This window comes from Cynocephalus volans, chromosome 4 (genome assembly GCF_027409185.1).
Source record: "Cynocephalus volans isolate mCynVol1 chromosome 4, mCynVol1.pri, whole genome shotgun sequence".
Lineage (NCBI taxonomy): Eukaryota > Metazoa > Chordata > Mammalia > Dermoptera > Cynocephalidae > Cynocephalus > Cynocephalus volans.
In genome coordinates, this window is record NC_084463.1 from 103,706,962 (window position 1) to 103,729,330 (window position 22,369).

General features: G+C 38.4%; 1 protein-coding gene across 1 annotated transcript; it reads left to right on the forward strand.

The window, feature by feature from the left end:
- Positions 1-9,585: 9,585 nt before the first annotated feature.
- LOC134376302 (olfactory receptor 51H1-like) lies at positions 9,586-10,542 on the forward strand. Its single transcript, XM_063094895.1, has one exon. It carries the CDS (start codon positions 9,586-9,588, stop codon positions 10,540-10,542), a length of 957 nt encoding a protein of 318 aa, XP_062950965.1.
- The last annotated feature ends 11,827 nt before the right edge of the window (positions 10,543-22,369 follow it).

Here is a 22,369-nt window from a genome sequence, read left to right on the forward strand (position 1 = left end):
GGAATATTCTGGGCTGACGAAACACTTCTTTATATGGATTAGGGTGGTGGTTTCATGACTTTATGCATTTGTCCAAACTCATAGAGTTGTACAATAAAGGGAGTGAATTTCAGTATAAGTAAATTTAAATACCAGTTAAAATGTAAATTTTTATAAGAATATTTGACAGTCTCAGTCTTTATTTTTCATTTTTTATTTATGCACCTTTTTATTTTTGATATGTTTTATAATTTTTATTATGTTTTGTCTTTTTTTTTTTTACTTAGTAATGTTTTATTTAAAGGGCATTTTATATTTTTTTGTGAAAATAAAGTTTTTTAAGGGATTCCTGCTACTCAGTTACTAAATTTGCATGAACAAGTCAGGGCAAAATTTAGTGAGTATTCATGTATGCTGTGGATTTAGGGATTTTTAAAAATGAGGTACAGAGTTATATTTCAATACAGGTATACAATGTATAGTGATCAAATCAGGGTAGTTTGAAATTTATCATTGCAAAAATGTGTCATTTTGGGGGTATGGGAACACTTAAGCTTCTCTCTTCTAGCCATTGGACAACATATCATACATATTGTTAATTACAGATGCCTAGCACTGTTGTACACTGAAAGAACTTATTTTTCCTATCTAGCCTTAATTTCATGTTCATTAACTGACTTCTCACTATCCCCCCTCCCTCTGCCTCTTTCCAGGCTCTAGTAACCACAGTTCTACTTACTTCTAAAAGTTCACCTTATTATTTTAGCTCTTACATATGAGTGTGAACATGTGGTATTTCTCTTTTTATGTCTGCCTTCTTAAAATTTGCCTTTCAGGTATCATTCATCTTTTCTTATGTCCTCTTTTCCTCCCTCTCTTTCTCTGACCATATCTTCCTCTTTTAGTTTCTTGCTTCTTTTCTTTTTTCCTTTCTTTTGCCCTTCCATCCTGCCATTGTTTTATACACCAAATATTTTAGGTCCCTTAAGCATGTGATATGTGCTAGTCCTGGGTTATGGTTTGAAGCACCTTGTGCTTAACAAATTCTAGTAATTCAGCTTTTTAAACACCTCAAAAAAGGTTAAGAATTAGTCAATAAAAGAGAATATGTTTTGGGGAAAATATACACTATCACGAATGCTAAAATTTATCTTGAGGTTATGAAAACAGCTTAAGGATAGATAAGATATATTATCTAGGTCTACAAATTATTTGCAAATGCATTTTCAACTTTTAATGATTATGATTTTTTCATGAGGCCTTCATAAAAAATTAACATATGTGGCCACAAAGTCATTTAACAAAATATAATAAGACACCTATCTAACTCAAATTTGGTTAGTGCCAAATATTATTAGATTGGTATTTTCTAATGAAATTGACAGAAAGAAGAGAAACCTCATTTCTTTGCTCATAGCTGAGGGACATAAAGAACAGGAAAAAATAAAAACAAGCAAGGCAATATTTTTGTGAGTGAAAAGTTAGGATGTTGTTGAATAAGTCCATGTAGGAGAAATAGAGGGTCTGGATTGGTATGACATTGTTAAAGATAGAAAGAAAGAAACAATATTAGAAATATTTAAGAGGTAAAATTTTCTGGATATATTATTTATTGCATGTCTTATTTTTTTTATTTCACATGACTCACTATCAATTTAGAGTTGAAGAAATAGTTGGTTAATATGTAGAGGAAAAGGAAAAATCACTTTTTAAAAATTTTACTTTTTTATTTTTAAAAAATTTTTATTGTATCAAAATTGATTATACATATTTTGGGGGTTCAACATTGAGATATGTTGATCAAATCAATATTACTAGCATATATATTGTTACAAATCATAATTATTCTTTATGCCCCTTGTCCCATCTCTCCCCATCCCCCTCTCCCTCCCCTCTCCCCCCCCATTTACCCTAGATTTCTTCTCTCCTTCTGAAAGAATAATGGTTACTCTGTTGATTTGTTGCCTAGATGATCTGTCCAAGGCTGAGAGGTGTGATCAGGTCCCCCAAAATTATCAAAGACCAGATGCTTCTTCTGTCACTCTGAAATGGGCTTTGTGGGGAGAAACGTCCTCTTCTTTTCTTTATCACTGCTGGTGACTCTCCTTGTGTCAATGTACTCCAGTGGCTGGTGGACCATCTGCGTGGTGGTTGTGGTGTCCAGCTACTTTTGTGGCAGCCATGGTTATTGTGGTGGCTGTGGTGGGTCACCCACATGGAGGTGATGTTTTTGGCATGCTTCTTGGTGCTGGCAGCGTGCCTAGTTGTGGGGAGTGTCCAGTCCCAAGACCCATGCCTCAGGTCCCCAGGCAGGCCCCAAGGTGCTGGCGTGGTGTGCCTGGTTGTGGGAGGAGGGTCCAGTATCCGCTGCATGCCTCAGGTCCCTGGGCAGGCCCAAGGTGCTGGCATGGTATCTATTTGTGGGAGGGGTGTCCAGTCCCCTTCTTCAAACTTTGTGTATCTGGGCAGGTCCTGAGACACTGGCAGTGTGAACGGTTGTGGGTGGGGGTCTGGTCCCCAGTTCCATGCCTCATGTCCCCTGGCAGCTCCCAAGGTGCTGGTGGTGTGCCTGGGCCAAAACTAATTTTTTGTCCTTTGCTTACTTCTAAAATGGGGGATATTCCTGTGTGAACCAGTACTTGAGCTGTATGGTTGAGTTAAATTGCTGCTTTGCTGTTGCTTCCCTAGGGAAGGCTTTTTGTGCAGCTCAGGGTTTAATGGTTGACTTCATAGATACTTCCAGCTCCCCAGAGCCTTAGTGCACCTGGGTTGTGTAGAAACTCTGATCTGGGCCTGAGTTTTTTCATCAAACTGCACCCCATGCAATTCTGCATTCCCAACCAGTCTCCTCTGAGTGGTCCTGCACTGATTGGGGGGTGGATCAGCTGTCCTTCCTGTGTCCCAGTGTTCTCCTGGTGGGCCTGTCTCTCCCACCACCCATGCTCTAAACACTTCCCATGGGATGGGCCATGCACTGGTCCCTTACGATGACCCACCAGCCTCTGAATGGCTCCCCCTTTTCAGCTGTTCTGGCTCCTTTCTCCTGCATGGATCCACAGGAACCCTATTAATGGCCTTGCTGTCCTGGGGGCCACCAAGACCCTCCTATCCCTTGCTGCCTCCAAGTAACTCCATCTGAAGGGTACAGCTGTGGCCCTTGCTGGCTCCCACTCCATGCACTCAGCAGCTCGAGCCTTAAAGTAGCTGTGGCCCAAAATGCTTAGAGCAGTTTTTTGTTTCTCTCATCATGGTTTCCCTTGCCTTTGTGAGCTCCACAGGTCTCTCTTCCTCCTCCTTCAAGCTCCAGCAGCCCCAGCCTGTCTGATGTTACACTTTTGTAGTTGTAAATTGGTTGATTTGCAGGAGCGAGCAATGCTGGGGACCACCCATTCTGCCTCCTTGACTGGAACTCCCTGGAAAAATCACTTGTAGAAGTTATAGGTGTATTAATTTGGGGAAATCCTGTAATACAAAGATAAAGATGACAGGCAGGCATCTGAAAGTCAAGACAAGGATTAGCATCAAAGATATGGCTTTGGAAGGAATCTGCTTTTATGTGGGAGTTGAAAACACATATGTATAAATTCAATTATGAAAGGAGAGAGTAGAAAGAGAAAAGCAAGTGGTCAAGTGGAAAACGAAATAGAATAGACACTGGGAATAGAATAGGGTTACTATTGAGCCTAAGAAGAGCCAGTTTACTTAAACTCCAGAAAGGGAAGCATGGGTGTGAATATACTTCAGTAAGTAGCTAAGAGATAAGGGGAATTGAGAAAGATCAGATTATATCACCACAAAGTTTTTCAGTGAGTAGGGAAAAGCTTTTTTTTTTTAATAGAGAGAGATGGGATTGTCATTTCACTCTGCTGATTGTTTCCTTGGCTGTGCAGAAGGTTTTTTTAGTTTGATATAGTCCCATTTATTTATTTATTATTTTGGTACTGGTGCTTTTGGGCTCACGTTCATAAAGTCTGTGCCCAGACCTAGTTGCTAAAGTGTTTTACCTATATTTTCCCTTAGTAATTATCCAGTTTCAGGTCTTATACTTAAGTCTTCAATCCGTTTTGAGTTGATTTTAGTGTATGGTGAGGGATGAATATCTAGTTTCATTCTTCTGCATATGGATATCCAGTTTTCCCAGCAGCACTTGTTGAAGAGGCAGTCTTTTCCCCAATGTAGATTTTTGTTGCCTTTGTCCAATATCAGATGGCTATAAGCCTGAGGGATGATTTCTGGGTTCTCAATTCTACTTCACTGGTCTGAATATCTATTTTTATACCAGTACCAGGCAGTTTTGGTTACAATAACTTTGTAGTATAATTTGAAGTCAGGTAGTGTTATGCCTAGAGTTTTATTTTTTTTGCTCAGGATTGCTTTAGCTATTCAGGGTCTTTTGTTGTTCCACATGAAAGTTAAGATTTTTTTTTTTTACATTTCTGTGAAGAATGTCATTGGTTATCTGATGGAATTGCATTGAATCTGTAGATCACTTTGGGTAGTATAGACATTTTCACAATGTTAATTCTTCCAATCCAAGAGCATGGAATATCTTTCCATCTTTTTGTGTCTTCCTTAATGAGAGTGATGGGAGAAAGATTGATTTGGGGGGGGGTAAAATATAGTAAATTTTTGAAATTGCTTTTGATAGAAATGGGACCATTATTTAGCCAAGGAATATTAAAATAATTAACTAAAGATAGATTTCCTAAATTTTCAAGCCCCTGAAATATGACCTATTGCATAGTCAGACTCCTCTAGCCATTTTTAGTTTTCAGGACACTAAAATAAAAAAGGACATGTGGTAACATTTGTTTAGTTTTATACTTGGGCTGGCAGTGTTTGACAGAAAGTTAAGATCAAAGAAATGATAAACCACGTGAGATACAAATGATCAACCTGAATAAGTAATAAAACAATGTTATCTTTACTAGAATAGATTATAGTGATTCAACTACTTAGATACTCTGTGTGTCAATATAGAACAAAAATATGAATAAAAGTATGCCTGAGCTGCAGGGCAACACATTTATTGTGAGCAGTGGAGTATAGAGGTTAAGATACTGCCATAGAGAAATTCCCCAAGTTAATTAGTTCAAACAGTACTGAAGAAGTGATTATATGATGTAGAGGTAAATTTTATTTTAGTTAAGGGACTCAGTGTTTTGAGAGACCGTGGTTTTGGAAGAGGGATCTACATTAATTTTGAAATACTTGAGGACTCTTATTTGAATAACAAGTGAATAAGAGCATCATATGTGAGCCTCATTCTATATAAGAATTTCTTCCTTACCTAGCCAGAGTGACCTCCAAGATCCAGTAAGTCCAGACACACCTAGGACAGTGAGGAGCCCTGTTCCATTAATTTTATCCTAAGTAATTTCTTCAATCTAATTCCTATAATTCCATCAAGAATCTGGGCCAATTCCCAACGTGATCCTCTTTTTTCTTCCAAACAATGAGGATCATAATACTCACCATATCCACTTCATAGGAGGATTACATTTATAAAAATTTATAGTATCATAGTAATTTGTGCATAAAGTGAATGTGATAAATGCTATAACTGATAAAGCTCAGAATCCATATAGGATATTATTCTTGTTGTTATTATTGCTGCTGCTGTTATTATTATTCTTAGAGCAAGTAGGAACAGCAGCATTATCTGATGGTGATAATTGGATTTTGTGAAATATTCATTGTCTTCTGATTGATTAGTGAATTGGTTAATGATTCCCTGACTGGCCTCTTGCTTTCCTTTTGCACAGAACATGACTTATGATTAGACTTACTAGGTTGCTACTGAACACTGAAAAGTGCAGATGGAAACATCAGAAAAAAAATGATTCATTAGGGAATCACTTCAACTTCAAAATCCTTCTGAATGGGAAAATTGTGAAGTCACTTTTCTTTGAGATTTTTTTGTTAGTTTTGTTCTATTTTGAGAAAAATAAAGACAACTATAAGTCATTCACAGTATGGAAACAGTGAGATGGCTCAGATGGCCCTGAGAGACTGTGGTTGAACAGTAACCATCCTTTGGATCTTCCCAACCCCTCAAACACACACACACACACACACACACACACACACACACACACACACACACACACACACACACACACACACACACACACACATTTTCCTAATAGCCCCCTCAATACTGTCTCATTTCCCTGACATGAAAGTCAACAGGGGTGATTTTACAGTCCTGGAGGAACCTCCTCCCTCTGGGAAGCCCTGGAGAATAACCCTATTGGTTGATCTGTACAGCTCTCCATGGGGGCAGTAAAGGGAGGAGTGCTGGAGCAGCTCAGGATGTAAAATTCCTTATGAGGTAGAGGCAATGGTTTTCCCAGGTAAGCTTCAGGCTGCTTAAGCATCCTCTTCTAGTTGGAACTCCTCTCAGCAACCAGGTAAGTTTTAGGGCAAAACCAGAGGATAAGGTTGGCCCATCAATGGAATATTTTAATATATTATTGCTAAAGTTTCTAATTGGCTCACATCCACTTCTTTATCTTGTCACTTATTTCTCTCTTGTCCTTCAGTCCTCAACCCAGGAACCTCATGTCCTGTGTCTTGTCCTTCTCACATCTGCGTTAAGGGAAAGATGTGAAGTCAGCTAACTTCTTAAATCTAATGGTGTATAGGTGAACTTTTTCTAAGAGGTAAGAAAATCTCTGATTTTCTCTAGTAAATGTATTGCCTTTGAAGTCAAGGAACTTGTAGTCACTGGAACTAATGCAGAAGATAAATGTCACCTGTAGGATACTGCATGAGTATTTGTATACTGGTTAGACAATGGATTTTTAATATTTCTTTTATCTAGAACCTAGAATGATTGGAGTTTGGGAATGTTTTCCTCGAGAGGGGAATTCGTGGCTCTACCATCAGGTGAGGGGCGGTTACAATTAATCTCTATGCCAGGAGGATTTTTATTCCTGTTTCTTCAGATCCTCCCTGTCTGTCATACATCTCAGTATAATGATGGGTAAATTTCTCCTTTTAAGATCAGTCCAAATAATGAAATTGGGATAAATAATATAATAAAATAACATAAAAATAAAATAATTGAACAGAATAAGCTATTATCTATGAATGTCTTAGAATACCTTAAAGCCTCGAAGTTTCCCTGCTACTTATAGCAAATGAAAGTTTATTTTTTGTTTCTTAGTTTGCTGTTACTCACATAAAAGAGATTTTATAATTTTTTCTATTTCTACCTCCTTCCATCTAGTATCTAGAATGAGGCCACATAACTTGTGGGAGCCTAAGGGGCAGATACAGAACACCTACACAGTCTGTTTTTTTATAAATGTGGCAGTATATATGGTAGAGGGTCAGGGCCAAATAAAACTTTCAAAGGCAGAATTTGGGGTCTAAAAGCCTGATCTTCAGGTGATAGACTTGAACTCCACCTGTTTTCTAGATCATAGGTGATAACAATATCTGAGGACCACGTCAGGGATCAGAGGTCTTGTCTAGAAGACAATTCTGACTTTGTTTTCTCTAATTGAGCCCCCAAGCTCGCATTGCACTCAGTTGTAATCTTCCTCAACAAATGCTATGCAGTCCTCTTCTAATCTGTTTTGTTACTAACCAGGTGTTTGACTGAGATAGGTTATTTTTATTATTTAGCTTCAGGTTTTTAGTTAGTAATATGCGAACTATGTCACTTTTTACCTCTCCTACCTTTGAATTTTTGTTTTTCTCTTTATTCCTTTTCTTTTCTCTCCTTCCCTCCTCCTGCCTTGTCCCCTCTCTCATTTATCTACCTCTTAAAATTTCCTTCATTCCACTCTTTATTATAATTATTTGAAAACTTAATAAGTGTGTTCTTTCTCAAAATCACTAAGACACGAAAGATCTAGAATAATAAGTTTATTGAAAGGACAGAAAATGTATGCTGGCAGTATGAACAGTCAGCTGTCTTTCATAAGAGGAATGGAAGGTTAAGTCTGTGGGAATTTTAATCAGAAATCTTTTAAAGAGGATCTTTTGGGAGATTTTAGAAACAGCTATAATATTTTTGATTCATCATGAGAGTGGGTCAGACAGAAATGATGCCTTCCTTGTTCAAATGTACTTCATCCACACCTTCTCAGCCATTGAGTCTGGTGTAGCTATGGCTGGGGTGGGATGCCCAGTACTTGCAAAACAGAGGATAAATTATCTAAAAAAATATTACAAGGGATACAGAATTAAATGTGATTCTTTGTGATATATGTGAATCTATATGTTTTCATCTTCATTGATTGCAAAGAACTCTGGCCAAAGAACCCCCCCCCCAAAAAAAATGAGAAACAAACAAAATATCTTTTATGAATGCTAAGAATATATGAAGAGCACAACGTTTTATTCCAAGGAATCATAATAAAAACACACATTTTGATTTCTAGGGCCTTCACTGTTAGTTCTCACACTGATCCTATGTGGCAGGTGCTGCTACTGCCTTACATATGTAGGGGCAGTACTGGGATCAGGGAGAACTGGGATCTGAATACAGATGTGTGGATCTAGCGTCCATGCTCTTAACACTACATTGTCTCTTAGTCAACTTGATTCCAATCAATTGATAAAGACAATTGATGGGAGCTTTTCAAAGAGAATATGTTCTACCTCTTATTGGCAACCTTGTCCAAAGTCAAATGACTCCGCCAAGGGGCTCTTTGTAGTATATACAGTTACTGGTTCTGGCAATATAAGAATGCCTTCTAGATCTTCACTAAGGCCTCTATACTGACTCTCACAATCAAGGTGTGACATGATCACTGTGCCCTAACAATAAGAGACTTCCAGATTACCCTGATCCTGAAAAAGTCTTTAGGTGAGACTTCAGCATCTTACTTCCTTTGGGACAGAATGGGCTCCTCTAAAAATAAATATAATTTACTCCCCCTTCTACTAAGATTTCACTAGTTTAGAAATGGCAAATGCATTTCATTTTAAGGGACTGAAGTGGCTGTTTGTGATGCCTGAGTTGGGAATGATTCTGAGACCACATCCAGGCTCAGGAAGAATAAAGGAGGGTCATATATAGATAGAAGCATAGGCATGTGCACCACGTATTTCCATCCCTGCGCCAGACACAGGGTCTGTTGCCTTCACGAGAGCGCTGGGCATAAGGAATGTGATGAGTAGGAATGGCATCCTTTGTGGGGAATCAAGTAATTTATATTTTATATTGACCCTGTCTTATTTATGTTCACTGAGTTATATCCTCAGACTCTGATTCAATAGCTTGTAAGATGTGGATTAGGAAAAGGGAAGAAAGACAGGAGAGGCAGAACACTTTTCACCTAATGGGTTGGCACTATGGCTTGTGCTTTAAACTGAATATGACTTACTAGTATTTGGGCGAGTCATTTACCCTTCGGCTAGTAGAAACTTCCTCAACAGGATACACTCTGGAGTAGTAATTTCATGAATTCTGCCCTTTTTTATACTTCTCCCCCCAACACCTTCCACTCACATATCCATGTGCAAATAAAACGGCTCTACTCCCAGGGAAGTCAGATTCTAACATCATTAATCTCTGTCACTGTATTTTTAGGAAGCCGCTCATCGGGATCCCACAAGCTCCTCCCATGCCCACATCACATTGGCTTCATGGAAGATAATAACCGCTCCCACTTCCAACATCTTTACTTTGCCTTAACTGGGATTCCAGGGCTTGAACAAAAGTATTACTGGATGGCATTCCCACTGGGTGTTATATATGTCATTGCCCTTGTTGGCAATGGCATCATCATCTCTACCATCAAGTCTGAATCGTCCCTGCATACCCCCATGTACTATTTTCTGTGTATGCTGGCATTGGCAGACATGGGTCTTGCCCTTTGTACTTTACCCTCTATGCTAGGCATATTCTGGTTTAACTACAAGTCCATTGCCTTTGATGCCTGCCTTGTTCAGATGTACTTCATCCACACCTTCTCAGCCATTGAGTCTGGTGTGCTAGTGGCTATGGCTTTTGATCGTGTTGTGGCAATCTGGAACCCTCTCAGGTATGGCTCCATCCTAACCAATGGTGTGGTCTGCAGAACAGGGGTTGTCATCTTGTCAAGGGCAGTCTGTGTGGTCTTCCCGGTGCCTTTTCTCATCAAACGACTGCCCTTCTACCACTCCAACATCCTCTCCCACTCTTTCTGCCTCCACCAAGATGTCATGCGCCTTGCCTGTGCCAGCACCCGCATCAACAGTCTCTATGGTCTTATTGCTGTCATTTTCACCAAGGGTTCTGACTCCATCTCCATCCTCCTCTCCTACGCGTTCATACTACGAACAGTAATGGCTATTGCCTCAGGGGAGGGCCGGCTGAAGGCACTCAACACCTGTGTTTCACATACCTGTGCTGTGCTCATTTTCTATGTGCCACTCATTGGGGTGTCTGTCATTCATCGCTTTGGAAAGCATCTGTCACCACTGACCCATGCCCTCATGGCTAATGCCTACCTTCTTGTACCCCCTGTGCTAAACCCCACAGTCTATACTGTGAAGACCAAAGAAATAAGAAGAAAGATCATCCAAATATTTGTTCAAACCAAGATTACTGCAGAGAGGTAGAATCTGCCAATTTGAGAAAGCACATATTGTATCAATTATTATCTTTGAGAAATAAAGATTCATCTTTTTTCTTTATATTTTCTGTGTGTTTTGAATTGGGCAAAGAAATACGTCCCCATTTACAGAGAATACTTTCTTTTTCCTGTGCCAAATTGTTCTTTGCCTAGTATAGAAAAAGTGGCATCTGTAAGAATTGTTTAATGTGCTGTCTTGTAATACTACATTGAAGACTTGGATGTAACAGCTGAAGGCAGAGAATATTATTAATTCCATTTTTAATAACTCCTTTGAACAGAAATGGTTCATGGGTTTTATGCCTTTTAAATTAAAGTTTATTAACTTAATTTAATTTAAAATTCTAATTCAAAAGTTAGTAGTTTCCTCAATGACCTTAGCAAGGAAGAAACAAAATACTCATTAAATAACAAGAGAATACCTGAGGATAATAAGTTATTAAAATAAAAGATGAACCAGAAAAGTGATCAAATTTTAGAATTAAGAATACAAGTGTATACAAGTGAGCAGGAGATAACTTGTTAGATAACTTGGGATCAAAAGATTGATGTGAGTTTTAGCTCTTTCACATGTGAGCTGTGTGATCCTGGGCATTCTCTTAATTTCTCTTAGCTACAATTTCTTTATTTTGAAAATAGAAATAATATCACTTGGCATCCAACTTGTCATAAAATTAAATTTAATCATAAAATTAATAAGTAATCATATGTAAAATTATTTGTAAACTACGAAGTGCTATGTAACCATAAGAAGTGGTCAAGAACATTGAATGTAAGAAAATAAGATAACTTGCATTTATAAACTTCCACTTGTAACAGACACAGTGCTTGAGTCTTTTACAAGTTATCTCATTTGATAATTATGGCATCCTAATGAGGGAAAGCATTAAACACTGTTTCCAAAACAATTGATTTGTTGACCATGGTTCAGCTAGGAAGATTTACTAAAGAATGTTGGACATAGTCTATATCATGGGAACAGAGAATGCCTGGGTTCTTAGGCAAGGTTCCAAAGGGCAACACCCCCCACCTGAAAGCAGGCAGCTAAGCATGACAAAACAAAAACTCACTTCCTTGTGGGTGGCCCACCACAGTTACTGCCACAGCCATGGCTGTCACAAAAGTGGGTCAACACCATAGCAGTAACCACAGCAACTGTGCAGGCAGCCCACCAGACACTCAACTGCATTGACACAGGAGTCACCAATAGAGACTGGAAAAAGAAGAGGACACTTCTCCCCTTAAAGCCCACTCCAGAGTAATAGAAGAAGCAACTTCTCTACCAGATGACCAGACATCAATGTAGGGATACTAGAAATACAAAAACCCAAGAAAACATGACACCACCAAAAGAATACAGTAATTCTCAAATACCAGACTCTATAGAGCAGGAAGCCCTTGAAGTGACTAAAAAGGAATTCCAAGCAACAATCTTAAGGAAACTCACCAAGATATGAAAAGACTCAGTCAGACAACATAATGAAATGAGAAAAAAAAAAATTCCAGGATATGAAGGAAGTAATTTACAAAGAGATTAATACCTTAAAAAAATGTAGCAGAACTCATGGAACTGAAAGATTCACTCAACAAAATAAAAAACACAACTGAGAGCTTAAACAGCAGGCTAGAACAGGCAGAAGAACGAATTTCTGATCTTGAAGATATTCTTTTCTAAATAACCCAGGCAGACAAGAAAAAGAAGAAAAAGAATTTTAAAAAATGATGAAAATCTGAGAGAACTAGCTGACAACTTTAAGTGCACAAACATTCAAATCTTGGGTCTTTCAGGAGGAGAGGGGAAAGGAAAGGCATGGAAAATCTATTCAACAAAATTATAATGGAAAACTTCCCAGGTATAGGGAGAGACATAGACCTTCAGAACCAGGAGGCTCAAAGCTCCCCAAACACATTCAACCCAAAAAGATCCTCTCCAAGATACATTATAGTTAAACTGGCAAAGCTCAAGGACAAAGAGAGAATCTTAAAAGAAGCAAGAGAAATGCATCAAGTTACCTATAAGGGAGCTCCTATCAGACTAACAGCAGACTTCTGAAAAGAAACTCTATAAGCCAGAAGAAAATGGGATGATATATTAAAAATACAAAATGAAAAACACTGCCAGCCGAGAATACTATACCCAGCAAGTCTATGCTTCAAAAATGAGGGATAATTAGTGTATTTTCCAGACAAACAAAAACTGTGGGAGTTCCCCACCACACAACCAGCTCTGTAAGAAATCCTCAAGGGAGTCCAGCATCTAGAATCTGAAAAAAGATAATCACTACCATGAATACACAAGAAAGAACAAAACCCACTGGTAGAACAAAAATGCAAACGAGAAAGAGAAAAAAACTAAATCTTACCACCACAAAAATACATAGTGACAATGTAATAATGCCCCTACTTTATTTCTGATGTTAGCAATTTTGGTCTTCTCTTTTTCTTGGTCAGTGTAGATAAAGGTTTGAAAGTTCTGTTGATCAACTTTTGGTTTTGTTGATTTTCTCTACTGTTTTTTAATTCCCTATTTCATATATTTCTGTTGTAATTTCTATTTCCTACTTACATTTGCTTTTGGTTTCGTTTGCTCTTCTTTTTCTATTTTCTTAAGGTAGAAATTTACATTACTGATTTGAGGTTTTTCTTATTTTTAATATAGATGTTTACAAGTATAATTTTCCACTAAGCACTGTTTGAGCCCTGTATCCTACAAATTTTAATGCATTAAGCTTTCATTTTCATCTCAAAGTGCTCTCTAATTTCCCTGTGGCTTTTCTTTTTACCCACTGTTTAATTAGGAGAGTGGTGTTTAATTACCACACATTTGTGAATTTTCCAAATTTCCTCTGTTATTGTGATCAGAGAACATATTTTCTATGTTCATAGTCTTTTTGAGTGTACTAAGAGTTATTTTGTGCCCCCCCCACCAAAAAAAATCTATAACGTGGAAGATAGATAAGATAGGTTAGGAAGAGAGACAGTGAAGACTCTCATAGAAGGGGTTTAAAGAATCATTCCTTATTTTATTTGAAGGCAAACTAAGTATAGGAAGTGGAAAGAATGAAGGCACATGTATACTTTGAGCTACCCGCATCTGTTTACGTGCTCAGAGTGACTTTTTCTAATGTATTTTATTGCTTGACTGTTAAAATCTAACACAATAGATTCTTTAAGACTTGAGTGTCATCGTCTATTCCTCAAACCAGTGGCTATTTTAGAAATTTGGAAGATTAATTCAAAAAGCTTTCATGTGCAAGAAAAGAGTATTTCTATTTGAATTCTGCTTTCCATTTAAGTACTGTTTCCATGCACATAAGGGAGGCCTTACTGAATTAATCTTAGATGGGTGCATAAAATAAACTTTACTATTCTTTTCTTAATTATATAAGAAATAAAAGCACATTTCAAACATTTAACAAAGTAATATTATTAAAAAATATCATTTAAATATTCTGGACTTTTTGGGGAGTCTTGAGCTCTACCATGCCTGGAAGGACTTGTTAAGAATTGGCCAACAATATCACAGCTCTGAGTATGGAGCAGGGAATGGATCCCCAGAGCTATTCCTGTAACTGATAAGAGGCTAGACCTAGAACCACTTTCTCCAAATTGAGGGGAAAGATTCTAGAAGCAGAGCAAAATGACCAATATTTTCCAGGGATGAACAAGTCTCTTTGAGGACTTTAAGTCTCTGGTGTTTTTACCCATGTGGGGTGCTTGAAATTCAGGCAATGGCAAAGAATTCTAAATCACACTACATTTTAGAGACAAATAGAAATGTTCTTCATGGCTGTTGTCTTTTGTGCATTAATTACATAAAGGCTGGCCTCAAAAACAAGTGTAATGCTGAATGAATTTGTGTGTTTCCCTGTATCTGCTTTCTGCCTTTCCACATCCTTCTTTAAAAGTGAAGACGGTAGCTATAACAGTAGCAGCATCAGTAGCATTACAGCTACAACACCATCTACTAACCACAAAAAGTGGCACTCAGGTCTTTTCAGATTACTCGCAGAATTAACTGTATGAGTGAATATGCTGAAAGCAAGAGATTAGTTGTCGTACATCTCTGGGTTTAAGTCCTGGCTGTGTCACTTACTGTGTAAGGTGGGACAAGATACCCGATTAACCTAATGCTGTTTTAATCTACAAAACACGGATAAGAACATTGCTTATTTCAGAGAGTCGCAGAGTTGAAAGGGGTTATACATATATATGTCATATATTTATGAGTTAGCTCAAGACCTGGAAAGAATAAACATTCAATAAATGTCAGTTGGTATTATAATGATTATTATTCTTAATTTAAAAAAACACACTGAATCACAGAGGGTTTATTTAATTTTGTCAAGCTCAAATAGCAAGTAAGTGGACACAGTCACAATTTGAAATCAAATCACCCTAGCCCCAAACTCCACGCTGGTTCTCACCATATCTCTTTTATATCCTTGTGTTTATATTCTCAGTGTGCTCTTCCTTGCTTCCATGAGGAAAGAACTGCATAATCTCATGAAAATGAGAAAGTATAATCTAGAGACTCTCAATGATAAGATATTAATTCCAAAAGATCTATCAAGGAGAGAACATAAAGAAGCAGGTGATTTAGTGTAGTATTATTGAAAGTGAGGTCTATGTACCAGTGCTGGTCTGGCAACTGTCTGTAACCTATCTGTGTTGAGGCAAATTCAGAAAGGGAGAGTGTTTGGAAATGTTTATTGCAATTTGATTTCTCAGTGTTACTGAAGCACATGCTTTTAAATACAAAGTCAGAACAATGAACTTGTATTGGTCCAAGATGAATTGAAAAATCAGAAACAAAACTCAAAATCATTTTACCACAGATAGTTTAGAGAAGCACTGATTTAAAAAGGATGCCTTCTATTTTTTCAGTTAATTACAAAAATCTATTCTATATACAAAGATATTTCAAGAAATTAGTGAAAAAATAAAATTAAGGCATTATGAATCTTTCCTTGAACTTTTTGAAGTACCCTCGTATATTTGAGTTAGGCACGTGATTTATAATAATGATGATGAAACTCACAAAGTCAAAGATTGTAAAAACAGGTACAATCTAGTGGTGGAAGCAGGCAAGTAAGCAGCAGGAATGCTTTCTGAGTGCCTGTAAGATTACCTGGAAAGTAGAAAGTGCTATCTGCTCTCTCAAGTAATCATGGCCCACAGTCAACATGCCTTTGACAGTTTGTTGATACGTGAACTTAATTCTTTTACTGCTGTGAAAAGATCCTATAATCAGAACCTCTGAGGCTAAATTCATTACATTTAAACCATGATGTAATCCCAATTTCTCTATACCACCTTCAGGAATCCAGACTACGACTCTTCTTTACAAAGTTCGGTATGGGAGTTTTGCTTTATGTAATGTTGGAAAACATCAAGGAGTAACTCCATCAGCGTCTGGAATCTTTCAGACTGGCTTCTACTGCAGCCTCCAGATGTTCATATTCCACTCCAAAAATCAGGAATTGTGGTAGACAGAATAATGTCCTCCCACAGAGGTCCATGACCTAATTCTTAAGAACAGTGAATATGCAACATTACATGGAAAGATGGAATTAAGGTTGCTAACAAAATGACCTTAAGATATGGAGATTATCTAGGATTACTTGGGTGAGTTCAATGTCATCACAAGGGTCCTTTCAACGTGAGAGGTGGAGGCAGAAGCATCAGCGTCAGAGTGATGTGATGTGATGTGAGAATGACTTTACTCACCATTGTTGGCTTTGAAGGGGGTCACAAGCCAAGGAACTGGGCAAACTCTAGAAGCCAGAAAAGGTAAAGAAATAAATTGTCCCCTAGAGCCTCATGAAATATAGCCCTGTTGACACCTTGATTTTAGCCATTGAGACCCATTTCAGACTTCAGACTTTCAGAACAGTAAGATAATAAATTTGCATTTATATGTATATATAAATTTATATACTATATGTTATATTTACTTCTTTAAATATATTAACTAATATGCAATTGTTTATATTATATTGTATATACTATATATACATATGTGTATATATACATGTTTACATATATACATATATAAATTGATGATGTAGAAGAACATGGAATGATTAAAAGAACTAGAATTAGAAAGACAGGAGGACAGAATATCCAGAAAAGCCTCTCATTGGCCAGAATCCCCAAAATAGTCCAGAGAAGGGTTTATGGACAGATACTAAAATAAGTCTGCACTTTATTACAAGCTGTGACAGAACTATGTAGAGTTAGGATTCTAAGGAGGACTTCTTTGCAATTATTGGACTTGAACAAAATATCCTTGAAGGCCTACTCTCTTCAATTTCACTAAAAGTATCCAGCCCAGGTTTCTAAATTTCCCACCCTAGCATTTATAAAAGAAAAAAATACAGTTGTCATAAAAAATAATAAATGGCTAGAAAAAGGGGCACATAAGTGTCAAACCTGGATAGCATTTCAGACCTGGTCAGACTCTCCTAGCCAGAGAGGAGAATCCAAAGGGGCCATGACCTTGAACTCACACAAACTTTAATCTTCATTCAAAGTTATACCCATTAGAAAAATACCTCTCTTGATCAAAACTCCCCCTCCCTTCTATAATGGACAGGAAAAGTAAATTTTATTCCTTCCCACCATCAGCATATCTCTTACCTACCACCATCAGCGTATCTATTGCCATCACCATTTCTTCATTCAACACATATTTCTTGATGACCTCTTATGTACAATACACTGAGTACAAACTGCTAAAAACCACAGATGACTAAGATAGATGCATAGCCTTTATTGAGATTATAGTTTTCAGTACAACTACTAGGAGTCTTCAAAAAGTTTGTGGAGGGCTGGACCCGTGGCTCACTCGGGAGAGTGCAGCGCTGGGAGCGCCGAGGCTGCAGGTTTGGATCCTATATCGGGATGGCCTGTGCGCTCACTGGCTGAGTGCGGTGTGGGCGACACCAAGCCAAAGGTTCCGATCCCCTTATCGGTCACACACACACACACACACACACACACACACACAAAAGTTTATGGAAAATACATGTTATAAAAAAAAGTGCATGGATTTAAAAAATTGTTTGCACCAAAATAAAATCAAACTAACTTGTTATAACATGTCTGAACAGGATCTAATTTGAGGCAGTGAGAAGGATAAGATATCAATGTTTGAAAAGAGACTCTGTTAGAGCAGAAGAATGGAAGAATGGTGGAAGAATGGGGAAATCATCGATGCATTATGAAAAATTTATTGGGACCATGCACTGAAAAAATCAGTGGTTTACAAATCGATACCTCATTTTAAGAAGGGAGGAGACAATGTTGAAGATGAAGCCTGCAAGGGCAAATTATTCACATGAATTTGAGAAGAAAAAACTAATCTTGTTCATGCCCTCATTGAAGAGGGCCAACAATTATCATCAGAAACAACAGCCAGTACCATGCACATCTCAATCGGTTCAGTTTCCACACTTCTAACTAAAAAATTACAGTTGAGCAAATTTTCTGCTCGATGGGTGCCAAAACTGCTGGGCCCAGATCAGCTGCAGACAAGAGCAGAGCTTTCAGTGGAAATTTTAAGCAAGTGGGATCAAGATCCTGAAGCATTTCTTGGAAGCTTTGTAACAGGAGATAAAACATGGCTTTACCAGTTCAATTCTAAAATTAAAACACAATTAAAGCAACGACTACCAAGAGGTAGAAATAGCCCAGTCAAAACAAAAATGGATTGGTTAAGAGCAAAAGTCATGACAACAGTTTTGGGGGATCTTCACCGCATTTTCCTTGTTGACTTTCTGGAAGGCCAAAGAACAAAAACATATGCTTATTGTCAGAGTGTTTTCAGAAAGTTAGCCAAAGCTTTAGCAGAAACATGCCTGGAAAAGCATCATCAGAGAGTCAATCCCGACTGCTACCGTACTCCTGTTTATTTCTTTCATCAAACAAGGACAATTTTGTAAGAGTTTCAATGGGAAATCAATAGGCATGCACGTTATATACTCCTGATTTGGTCATTCTTACTTCTTTTTGTTTCTTAATCTAAAAAAAACTTTAAAGGCCATCCATTCTTTTCTTCTTCAGTTAATAGTGTTAAAAAGACTGCATTAACATGGTTAAATTCCCATGACTGACTTTCTTTGTTTCTTAGCTCCCACTTATGAGTGAGGACATGTGGTATTTCTCTTTCTGTGCCTGGCTTATTTCACTTAGCATAATTTTCTCCAAGCTCATAAAAAATTAATTAATTAATCAATTAATTCCCAGGACCCTCAGTTCTTTAGGCATGGACTAAATGGTGGCTATCATCACTAACAAAAGCGTCTTGAACTTGAAGGAGCCTATGTTGAAAAATAAAGTTTATATATTTTTTGCTTATCTTTTAAATTCATTTTCCATGAATTTTTTGAAGTCCCCTTTTATGTACCACATCAGTGAATAGAATACCCAATGTGAAAATGTAAACATACAGAAATCCTTGATCCTAAAGCTGAAGTAGTTTTTGACATGGTGAGGGGTGCCTATTCAGTTTAGAATGGCTTAGAAAAACAAGAGGTACTTTGTTCTTCCATCCTTGTTCTTGTACACAAATAGGAGACTGAATTCAGTTTCATTTTCCTTATTCAAGAAAAGATATATCTCCAGTTAGAGCATCAGATAAAGTACTGTAAATTTCTAACCTTGATGTACTTATTCCAGCATTAGTCCAGGATAACGATGGGGTTATAGGTTCATGTTTGTCTAATGCTATGTCCTCCCATTATTTCCTGACATGTACATGCATCATTTTAGTTGAAGATTTGCTGATCTTCAGGTAAGAAATGGATACAAGATCAATAGGCTGAAAGGCATCTAGAACTAGAAAAAAAATCTAGTTTTCTTTTTGGTGGAAAAAGCAGGTATTAGAAAGGCTAAATGTAGGTGATATAGAAAATTTTAAGTAATAGATGAATTAAAATCATTATCATTCTTCTACTTTTCTTCTTTCCATTCAAATTGCTACCCCAGTATCTCCTTCTCTATTTCTTCTTCATCTTTCTCTGTTTATTTATTGTTAATATTATCATTGTAATATAATGGCTATGAACTTAGCAATTATTAATATTACCCGCAAAAGGCGGTCGCTCTCGGCAGCCCCTCCTGAGACAACTTCTGTGTACTTTTATGCGCTCATAGGATTTTCCCCATTGCCCTGGAGGTAACCCCACAGTATTAGTCCATTTTCTGTTATGTATGATAGGATACCTGAAAGTGGGTAGTGTATAAAGAAACAGAATTTATTTCTCATCATTTTCGAGGCTGGGAAATCCAATGTTGAGGGGATGCATCTGGTAAGGGTGTTCTTTTTGGTGAAGACTCTGCCAGCTCTGAGGCTGCACAGGATATCACATGGGAAGGCTGAGAAGGAGACGCTACCATACTTTTTCCTCTCCTTACAAAACTGCTAGTGCCACTCAGTGATAACTCACTTATCCATTAACCCATTAATCCATGAATGGACTAATCCATTCATGAGGGTATGACCTTTATGATCCAATCACTCCCAAATGCCCCACTTTTTGACTCTACCACATTGGGGATCAAACTTCCACATTAGCTTTGGAGGAGGCAAAAATTCAGATCATTAGCCCCCACACTTTTTAAAAGACATGGCCCAGACTAGAGCTCAGGGGAAGAGGAGGAGAGACCTACAGAGTTCGTATTCCAACTGGTTTCAAGCCCTGGCCATTTCAAGGCTGGCTCTGGTGAGCACATGGAGCAAGAGGTGGCAAAAGCTGTGCCCTTTGTATGAAGTTGCTTGAAAGCTTCAGCAGAGAAGAGGGCCTTGGTGGCCCCAGGCCAGCTAGACCACTAACAAGGTTCCTGTGGACCCACATAGGAGTGAGGGGCCACAGACAACTGAAAAAAGGAGCCACTCAGAGGCTGGTGTACCAGACCTCACAATACCTGGAAGTGCTTACAAGGTAAACAATTAAAACCTGAGCTGCACAAAATGTCTTCCCCAGACAATCAGCAGCAAAGCAGCAATTTAGGTCAATCACAGGATCAAGTGCTGGTCCCCACAGGATGTTTCCCCATTTTAGAAGTAGTCAAAAGATAATGAATTAGTTCCACTGCAAAATTTAAGTGGCGGGAATAGCAAATAATCCAACACAGAACAGAAAGAAAAAAAAAAAAAACCCACAGATCAGAAACAAAATTCTCATATTAACTAGAAAAGGTCTACCACCACCAAAGAACACCTATAAAACTTAGAAGGACCAGAAGCTCCTTGGGTTCCCAAGCTGGGTTGTGCGGGGCTGAGGGACTCAGCCATGACCCCCTGACTTTCACATCCAGCCCAGCAATGACCACCAATCTACTGCCAGAAGCACCATAGGCTCCTGAGCTGGGGCAGCGGGGGACTGAGGGCTTCAGTCATGTCCCCCCCCCCCCCCCCCCACCTTGATGTCTGCATCCAGCCTGGTGATGACCATCAGGCCACTGCTGGAAGTGCCCTGGGCTCCTGAGCCAGGGTGGGTGGTGCTGAGGACCTCAGCCACAGTGTGCCCCAAAGTCTGCCTCCTGCCTAGCCATAACCAAGCCCCCACCAAAAGCCCCCTGGGCTCCTCTGCTGGAATGAGGGTGGATGCCACAAGACTTGACCCTGTCCCTCTCTCCCATCCTTGTCTACCCACTCTATCTTCCTCCCTTTCCCCTCTCCACCTCTACCTCAACTGCTCCACAATGACATCTTAGAATGTAAAATAAATAAATAAATTTAAAAATAAAATAAAAAATATATAAATAAAAGACACTGCCCATTAATACCTTTTTCTAGATTGTTTCTCTTCTCTATTTGAGGTTAAAAGAACAAACAAAAGTTGGTAAGCACATCATCTTAACTGATTTATGAGATTAAATAGATAAACAGAACTGGCACCAAAAACAACAACGAAAAGAACAAGGACTGAATTTTAGTACAGCAGGAGAGATACCTCAAACCTCATTCTTAGGTAACCACATCTTCTGTGAACCTACAAACTCTCCAGGTTAGAACATCACTGAGCTTACCTTGTTAATCAGCTACTTCTAGTGCATCATGGCAAATCTTTCTGCCTCATTTTTCTAATCACTGCTGTAGTAACCAGATCCATCCAATTATTGGTTGGCTTGATACAGAAAAAAACCTGAAAATCCTCAACTCAGGACTGCAAAGTATACCTCTTGTTTCTTGACCCACTAACACTAGGGCATGAAACACCTTATAGGTACTCACTTGGTATTCATGCATTTAAAACCCGGAAGTATGGAGAAGTTAAGAATTGGGCCTGTAAATATTTCTCTTTTGCCAGCTGGCACATTGGGTTAACACTTCTCATGCATTTAAAACCCAGAAATGTGGAGAAGTTAAGAATTAGGCGTGTAAATATTTCTGTTTTGCCAGCTGGCACATTGGGTTAACACTTCTCAGTAGAGGGTGATGGATAAACTGGAAGACAAGAAGTTTTCTTTTCCTGGTTTCAGTGTGGTTTTCTGGCCTGACTCCAAGAGAACACGCTTTGTCTCCATTGCTTGTTCCTATGTAGTTTGTACCAGGCTCACATCCAGCAGTGCAGTGCTTTCTTTAGCATTTAGCCTGTGAGTTTGTTCTACAGTGTCCAGTGGGGCAAAAATGGCATAACCAGGAGACCCAGACAAAATGGATCAGCATTCCAACTGAGGTAGCTTCTCCTACAACTTCTACTTAGCCCTGGGTATGTGTATACATGTCAGCGGCACCATGGGACTAGCCTACTAGCAAGCTGGCCCCTCAACCTCATCCTGAGAAGGTAGCCTGAAATGCTTTG